The sequence below is a fragment of the Mesoplodon mirus genome, assembly GCF_964341445.2.
Source record: "Mesoplodon mirus genome assembly, chromosome: 5".
NCBI classification, from domain to species: domain Eukaryota; kingdom Metazoa; phylum Chordata; class Mammalia; order Artiodactyla; family Ziphiidae; genus Mesoplodon; species Mesoplodon mirus.
The window spans coordinates 121299681-121309169 of NC_138980.1; the positions used below are offsets into that span (position 1 = coordinate 121299681).

The 9489-nt window shown below is 34.0% G+C and overlaps 1 protein-coding gene across 2 annotated transcripts in view; it reads left to right on the forward strand.

The window, feature by feature from the left end:
* HOMER1 (homer scaffold protein 1) overlaps positions 1-9037 on the forward strand; it is a 128268-nt gene extending 119231 nt beyond the window's left edge. Inside the window, exon 9 of one of the 2 annotated variants that reach the window (XR_014293990.1) lies at positions 6138-6189. Coding sequence is in view for 1 of the 2 variants with exons in the window: in XM_082620317.1 (XP_082476443.1) it covers positions 6138-6326 (189 nt within the window). In the remaining variant the exon portion in view is untranslated. Of the gene's footprint in view, positions 1-6137 lie in introns of both variants that reach the window. The other variant, XM_082620317.1, reaches the window with a different exon arrangement.
* Positions 9038-9489: the final 452 nt, after the last annotated feature.

Genomic DNA, 9489 nt, shown 5'->3' on the forward strand with positions numbered 1-9489 from the left:
AACAGAAATATAGATCAATGGAACAGGATAGAAATCCCAGAGATAAACACACTTACCTATGGTCACCTTATCTTTGATAAAGGAGGCAAGAATATACAGTGGAGAAAAGACAGCCTCTTCAATAAGTGGTGCTGGGAAAACTGGACAGCTACATGTAAAAGAATGAAATTAGAACACTCCATAACACCATACACAAAAATAAACTCAAAATGGATTAAAGACCTAAATGTAAGGCCAGAAACTATCAAACTCTTAGAGGAAAACATAGGCAGAACACTGTTTGACATAAATCACAGCAAGGTCCTTTTTGACCCACCTCCTAGAGAAATGGAAATAAAAACAAAAATAAACAAATGGGGCCTAATGAAACTTCAAAGCTTTTGCACAGCAAAGGAAACCATAAACCATAACCATAAACCATAAAGATGAAAAGACAACCCTCAGAATGGGAGAAAATATTTGCAAATGAAGCAGCTGACAAAGGATTAATCTCCAAAATTTACAAGCAGCTCATGCAGCTCAATATTAAAAAAACAAAAAACCCAATCCAAAAATGGGCAGAAGATCTACATAGGCATTTCTCCAAAAAAGATAGATTGCCAACAGACACGTGAAAGAATGCTCAAGATCATTAATCATTACAGAAATGTAAATCAAAACTACAATGAGATATCATCTCACACTGGTCAGAATGGCCATCATCAAAAAATCTAGAAACAATAAATGCTGGAGAGGGTGTGTAGAAAAGGGAACCCTCTTGTACTGCTGGTGGGAATGTAAATTTATACAGCCACTATGGAGAACAGAATGGCGGTTCCTTAAAAAACTAAAAATAGAACTACAGTACGATCCAGCAATCCCACTACTGGGCATATACCCTGAGGAAACCACAATTCAAAAAGAGTCATGTACCACAATGTTCACTGCAGCACTATTTACAATAGCCAGGACGTGGAAACAGCCTAAGTATCCACCGACAGATGAATGGATAAAGAAGCTGTGGCACATATATAGAATGGAATATTACTCAGCCATAAAAAGAATCGAAATTCAGTTATTTGTAGTGAGGTGGATGGACCTAGAGTCTGTCATACAGAGTGAAGTACGTCAGAAAGAGAAAAACAAATAATGTATGCTAACATATATATATGGAATCTAAAAAGAAATGGTTCTGATGAACCTAGGGGCAGGACAGGAATAAAGACACAGAGAGAATTGACTTGAGGACACCGAGAGGGGGAAGGGTAAGGTAGGATGCAGTGAGAGAGTGGCATGGACATATATACACTACCAAATGTAAAATAGATAGCTAGTGGCAAGCAGCTGCACAGCACAGGGCAATCAGCTCTGTGCTTTGTGACCACCTAGAGTGGTGGCATAGGGAGGGTGGGAGGGAGGGAGATGCAAGAGGGAGGGGATATGGGGATATATGTATGCATATAGCTGATTCACTTTGTTTTACAGCAGAAACTAACACAACACTGTGAAGCAATTATACTCCAATAAAGATGTTAAAAAAAAAAAAGATCTCATGCACTGAGGAGTAAACAAACAAACCAAAAATACAGGTACAGTGTTAAACAATAGTGGAGGTGACAGACTTATCTTGTTCCTGATCTTTGTGGAAATGCCTCTAATATTTTTCCATTAATTGAAATGCTGGCTTTAGCACTAAAATATACATATCTTACCATATTATGAGAATGGCTTATTCCTATTTTCTTGAGTGTTTTTACCATGGATGAGTGAATTTTGTTAATAGCTTTTTTAGTATCTAGATAATCATAGTTTTTCTCCCCAGATCAATTAATATGGTTTATTTTATTAATGGATTTTCTAAAACTGAACCACATTTGCATTCCTAGAATAAATACCACTTAGCTGTGGTATATCATTTTATCAATGTGGTACCAGATTTTTGTTCCCTATTATTTACAGTTTTTACATGATATTCATTTGTAATATTGGTCTGTAACTTTCTTCCTTTTTCAGGTGGGGGCTGAATTTATAAGATTTAGGTATCAAGGCTATACTAGCTTCATAAGATAATTTGGAAGATTTTGTTTATTTTCTATGCTCTGGAATAATTTATGTCATATTGGAACTGTCTGGTCTTTGAAAGTTTAATAGAACTTCCCCTTGAAACCATCTGGGCCTGGTGCTTTTTATGGAGTAATTCCATGATTACTCTCTCTTTCTTCTGCAGATATTGGGCTGTTTAAGCTTTACATCTGGGTTTTCAAATATTCAGTGGGAACTTTTATAATTTCTTATTTTATATAGTTTTTTTTTCTTTTCTTTCTTAAGTAATGATATGTCTATTTTAAGCTTTTTGCGAAAGGAGATTTTGACTTATTAATTAGTGTTACTCTTTTTCTGTCCTCTACCTAATGATTTTTACTTTTACCTTTATTTCTGCCTTTTGTTTTGGTTTACTTTTTTATTCTTTTTCTAGCAGTTTGAGAAGGGAATTTAATTCCTTTATTTTCATTTTTATTTATTTGTGTTTAAGGCTATAGATTTTTCTCTGGTCATTGCTTTAATGTGTCCCATAGATTCTGACAGTGTTTCCATTATCATTATTTCTTGAAATTCTGTAATTTTGGTTTTATTTCTCTTTCACGCTAGAAGTCTTTAAAAGAACGTGTTTTAATTTGCTTGTGGAAGGGCCTTTTAGTTTTATGATTTAGTTACTTATTTCTAGTTTCACTGCATTGTGATCACAAGCGTTTGTTTATGTAATTTCTGCTTTGCATAATTTACCGATTTTTTGTGTAATCTAGCATATGATCAATTTTATGAATGCTCTTTATTGATTTTGTAGTTTAAGGCCTTCTATATCCTTACCTTTTTTGTTATTGTTCCTCTTGATCTGTCCTATATTGAGAGTGGAATATTAAAAGCTCTTATCAGTGTATTTTTTTCTGTCTCCTTAGACCTACTGTAGTTTCTACTTTATAAAGGTGGCTACTGTGTTTCTTGGTACATAAACATAATTGTTATATCTTCATGGTGTGTTGTCACTTTTAGCATTAAAGGTGTCTTTCTTCACCACTTTTTCTACCACTATTACAACCCCTGCCTGGTATACCTTTGCCCATATCATAATTTTTGGACTTTCTAAATGAATTTCCCAGTGGAAGGACCATTTGTTTTATGATTAGCTATCCCCAAAGTCCCTTTCTCTTCTTTTTACTCTCAGAAGTATGCCTTTCCAAGGTTGCCTTCTCGAGTGTCCTGTACACTGTGAATTTGCTTCTTGTAGGCTGCTCTGGTCTACCAGGACGTTTTGTTTTCCACCAGTATTTTGGCACTTTCAGTGGTCTTTCTCTTTCTTTGGATTATTAGAGTTCATTCTTAGGCCTTTCATTCTCCTCTTCCTTCTTCTGTGCATTTCCCCACAACCCTGCCTTGCCCTCTGCGAAGAGAGTAAGAACTTGAGAAATATCTTTGCTAGAAACTGGTGCTTATATCTCCTAATTATAGGTAACTTGAAGTTTGTATTGTTCTCTTTCTTCTAGTTGAAGTTGTGGAATTCATGTCATTTTATTTGTTGTTATTATTGGTTTACACAGTTTGGAAAGATGGTTGAAAGATTTCAGTGCACACAGTGATTTCCTCGGTTACACAGACGTCTGTTCTGTTGACTTCTTTGTTACCAGTATCTTCGTTCTAGAATGCATGCTCCATCAAAACAGGGCCTGTCTTTATTTTCTACTTTATCTTCAGTGCCTAGTATGTAGAAGACACTCAGTAAATAATTGTTGAATAACTTCTTCTTTTACCCATTTTTCTGTTGAATTATTAATACTTGTTTTGATGATTTATGTCATGTTATATATGAAGGTTAATAATCTAATAGAACAATAATTTATTTTACTTTTAAGAGTTTAAGGTGTGAATCAGATATCAATAGAGACAATTTTTTGTAGCTTTTATTTAGATTAAATGATGCAAGATTTAAATTTATAACCTGACTTGGTCCCATTGATGGCGGTAATAATTGTTTACATTTTTTTAATCACTGTAGTGTTGTAGACTCCATATCTAACAAATACAGAGCATTTGTATTTATATACTTTCAGTTACTACCTTTTAAAGCACTCAAAGGGATTTAGCAAATTCTGGCCTAGTGCTTTATCTTGGTGCCCCTGGCATATGCTCACATATCGGTAAAGGAGAAGGGGAAATAGTAGCACAAAAATGATAATAAGCAGAAGAATGAGTTGGGAGGGAGAATAAAAGTCAAGAAGAAGGGATGGAAAATATAGACAGAAGGTAGAAAACTGGGACATGCCACCATCAGGTTGCTTCATACTGATCCTGGGTTGTCTGTTCTTCCTCTGGGATCTTATTCTCCGCCTCAGAATAGACCAGCACCAACAGCATTGTACTGGATCCCTTTTGTTAGGGGCCTAGTGAAATTCCTCCATCAGAGAAATGGCTTAGAGCACAAGACTCCTGGAGAGAACAGCTCAATTTTAATAGCTGAGGGAATTTGGTGTTTTGCTTGCTTCCACTGAAAATGGATGTTTCATTGATTGGCAAGGAGAACAAGGAAGCCTTTCATTTTTAAGGACGGCTTTAGAGGGCAAACTGGGCGGTGCCTGGTGAAGTGGGTGTTTTCTAGTGAATGACATTTGGTCTATTTTTACAGTTGGAAACATTCTACAGTACTCTTAAGCTTATTGTTTAAGCAGGCAAGAGAGCATGCTGTGCAATCATGAGTGGAATTTTTACATTTGATCCCAGGGTCTGTTTTCTCCTCCATAGTTTAGAGCCTCCATGAACTTGGCTTCTGAATTTATAAATATTTTATTGGTTTCAGAATCTGCTCTCAGTTTACTTATCTTCACCTTGTAGATTATTCAAAGGAAAAAGATTAGAAACATACCTGGTTAACATCTAACAGTAAATACTTTAAGATTAGATTGGAATTCCATAAATTCTTTCTTTATAAGTCATTATAACTGCTTTCTTCCTTTTTTTGTATTTTCCCAGGCTCTTCGACTCATCTGTGGTGTCCTTTTGCTTGAGCTGTGCTCTTAGTTAAACATGTGAATATTTCTTTGTGTTGAAAATGCTAAATCAATGGTTACATTCTTATATGTATTCAAGTCAGTTTTCCAATTATTTTTCTCAAAAGTTTAATTTTGCTGGTATTATAGGACAAATACATTTTGGAAAGAAGTGCGCATAATCCCAACAACCAGAACTGTTTCCTATTTTCTGTGTGTACTTTAATTCCCATTGTTTGTCCTCATGCATACAAATTTTTGCCTCGTTGCAGTGTGCTGCTTCGTGTTTTGTTATTTCCATTTAACGTTTACCAGATTGCCTTTCAATAATTTTTTAAAAACAGTCTACTGTCCTTCAGGTATAATATAGTAACTTCTAAATAATTTTTAAGTATGCCAGATTTTATTCTGTTTAAAAAGTTAAAATTTTTTTTTGTTGTCATGAACTTTTACTTCCCTTTTGTCATTTTTTTCTTTCCTTAATCTTCAGTATATTGGAATTGTTAGTTGTATAATTCTCTTATGTGTACAGTTATTATATATCTTCACTACAGTTTTTAGCAGGTGAGCTATATTCTCTACCATATGCATTCATTTGATATTGAGGCGAAACAAAGAATAATTAACATATTCAGAGGATCCTAAAACCTTATTTGAGTCATTTTTCGTCTCTAAATCTTTCTCCAAAATTTCCAATAAGGAGAAAAAATTAATTTCTCTCTTTTTCTCTGCCTGCTTTCATCTGAGATTGCTAACAATTGTGCCAGAGGAAAAGAACATGGGCAGAAATAGAAAAGAGATGCAGATAATCCACAAAATGGGTCTTCATCCGATCTCAGTATTTGAAGTGCCTAGACTAGTGTTGCCTGGCACAAAGCAAGCAGTCAGGAAATTTATGTTGGGGGGACAGATGTGTTCATGAACAAACCAATCAATAAAACCACAGGGATTTCTCAGATGGCAAAATCTAAAAACCTCCTTAAATTTTATTGAGACTCAGAAGGTCATCCTAATTATCAAACTTCATTAACTACCACAATATTAGTCATAACAGAAGTTATATTGTTTGTTAAGTCTTAAACTGACACACATATATATATCACACTTTTGTTTCTAAAGGAAGTAGAAATTCGGAACAAAGACCTGGAGGGACAACTGTCTGACTTGGAGCAACGTCTGGAGAAAAGTCAGAATGAACAGGAAGCTTTTCGCAATAACCTGAAGACACTGTTAGAAATTCTTGATGGAAAAATCTTTGAACTAACAGAATTACGAGATAACTTGGCCAAGCTACTAGAACGCAGCTAAGGAAAGTTAAATTTCAGTGCCAATTGATTAAAAAATATACTGTCTCTCTTCATAGGACTGTTTGGGCTCTGCATCAAGATTGCACAAAAAAATTGAATATCCCTTGTCCAGGAGGAGGATCTTTTGAAAATTGGAATTGTATATTTCAGTGTAAATTTTAGAGTTGACCTTGTAGCTAGTTGGGGAAAAAGAGATGAAAAACTTGAACTACAGATTACCTCCATGTATATTATTGGCCATAGTTAACTGGAAAGTTATAAACAGACACTTAATGCAATCTTTCTTTCTGATATTAGCCAATGGGAGAATTAACAAATGTCTGGGTCACATCCCCTTTTTGTGTTCAACACAGTGAAGGTTATCTGCTTTTTAAATTAATTTATTTATGATATCTAAAGCTGTGTTTTGTGCAAAAACTTAGTGATGAAAGCCCTGTCTTTTGTTGTGATCTGAATAATTTCTCAGGATATTTTTGCACTGCTGGCAGCAGTGCCATTACCAATTAATTCTTGCCAGGAGTGAGAGTGAGCTGCATCTTTAATTGAAACATACTATAACTGGGTGTATAGAGTTCTTCCCTTTTTTTATACTGGAAGATATTTCACTCTGGTGACCACTCTGGTACACTCTGGTGTTCTCTAATCTTGTCTGCTGTATAGTTTACTTTTCCATATTGATTCCGTGTATTTATGAGAAGATATTGTCTCCCATTTTATTACACATTTTAAAGCCAACTAAATGAAGGCAGCTGAGTCCCTCCAAAATTTTTCTTTTTAAATTTCTAATAAATTTGACACAGTACTGAAATACAGCAGCCCGTCACTGGCGGTCTGGTCTAGCAATGTTAAGTATATTTACAGAATATGCAGTTACATTTATTTATATATTTTGCAAGAAATCTTTTCTGAATGATTAATGCATTTCAATTTACAAATAATAATGGTTGTTGGGAAACTGTTTATTATAGATCATTTTAAGGTGTATAGCTATTTTAAAGGCGATCCATTTCCATCAAGCAACCAATCAGAGGACTATTGGGATTGGAGCCGTGTACTCTGTCTGGGTCTTCACATCAACCACGTCTCTAGTCAATCCTCACAAGGCAATATTCTAAACTGTTAACTAGGCATTTCAAAACAGGAATTCAATTCGGCGGGCTCTTCTCAGTGAACAGGATTTAATGTTGTTTTGAGGTAATTTTAAAGGACTTTTAGCAAACATGCATTTCTTTATATATTTCTTTTAAGAAACTGTTTTAAAAGTAAGTCAAGTGCTGTCTAGTCTGCTTATGGAGTAGGAACTGCATCAAGAGTCCATATATTCTTGCTGTCCAATGCTTGTGATGTTGAGGAGGGTTCTTATTTAAAGTGTATGCTTGAGTATCTGACTCCATGGAGTTTACAAATGCACTGACTTTTTGTTTGTACCCCAAAACAGTTGAATTGTTAAGTACAGAATTAAGCTGGTTAATCAATTTGTAACCATTTTTTCACTCACAAACAGCTAATCAACACTAGACAATTTTGTTTTATATATATGTATGTGTATGTATGTATTTACATACATATTAATTTATATTAGAGTGAAAAATAAATGGTTTGTTTCTAAAGTTAGTTTCTAAAGTGAGTTTTCAGGTGTCTTTGAAAAGTTTATATCAGACACTTAATCATCTTGTATTATATGTGCTATAATATCATGTAAGTTACCTCCATCTATTTTAGGGTATTTGCCTCACCTGTTTATAATAGGGAGGATAATTTAGGTACACAAGCTCAGAGCTATTTCTCTGATAAATCAGGTAATAAAATTTATTTGATTGATGGAATTTTGAAGTATATGTGATTTTATCCATCAGTTTCTGAGTAACGGAGCACCAGATTTTAATTTAAATAGGGGATTTAACACTAGGGATCAGGAAATTTGGTTATGAAGAGTTAAAAATTCAAAAAAAAATAGGGTAAGCTGTTGCAATGGTAAGTGAATTATTTTAAAGATGTAATAAGATATTTTTAAATTTTGACATAGTTGTCATTTAATGGGAAAATAACTCACCAAAATGTCTCCACTTGAATTGTATTGATATATGAGACATCTGTAATTCAATATATACATATACTCATATGTATATACAGAAAATTATTTTTAATATTTTCCTATGGACATGAAATCTAAAATTGGAAATTTTGTGAGTTTTTTCCTTTCCAATAGAGTCTAATTTTTTCTTTTTTTAGTGATTCAACAATTTCTTGAGGGCTGCACCTTTAAATTCCCAGATTGTCATTAGACGTGTACAGTATATGGGATAAGGTGGACACAAGTGCACATATAAATAAAATTTTCTTATTAAGACTATTTTAAACATTCATTTACAGTAGGAGAGTATCTAGAAATCATCATCTACAAGTCATAATTAGGTTGTGTGCCTACTGTAGTTTTCATTTCTGTATTATATAAATAAAAGTTTGCATATTAAAATTTGATTTTTCCCAGAGACAAGTATTATATAATGTATATTTAGATCAAACTGTGGTAATATATTTATCAGAAAATAATGTTGGGGACTATAGCCTGAACATGTGGACTTGAAGTGACACAGAAAAGGAGAGCAGAGATTGATCCCATTGTGTGTAAGTTATTATATGATAACTATGAATTCTTGTACAAAAAAACAATTGAAAAAAAGAAAAACAAAAATACAGTTTTTATTTTGAAATACATTTGTTCTCTGGAGAATGTATCTTTTTTTCCTTCAGTCTTTTACAGATACTTTTTAAAAAGCATTTAAGTGATGGCAGCATTTACTTAAATCTTACAGGTGCTACTGGATTTTGCATTAGTGTGTTATGTTGTGAAATCCTAACTTTGACATAAAAGGTTTTGTAAGTATTTCCCTGCCTGGAAAATTAGTTTTTGTTTCTCCTCTCTCTCTCTCTCTCTCTCTCTCTCTCTCTCTCTCTCTCTCTCTCTCTTTCTCTCTGTCTTTTTTTTCCTCCCCCTTTCTTTCTGCAGATTAAAAAAAGTTCATGAAGTTGCATCCTTCCTGTCCCTAATAGAAGAACTCCAGCACCACCATAGATTTAAAGTTTTGCTGTCATTGAACTGTTGGGAAGCAGTTAGAGGAAAAACTTACACCTTTTTTTCAAGTGGAACTAAAAGAGACACT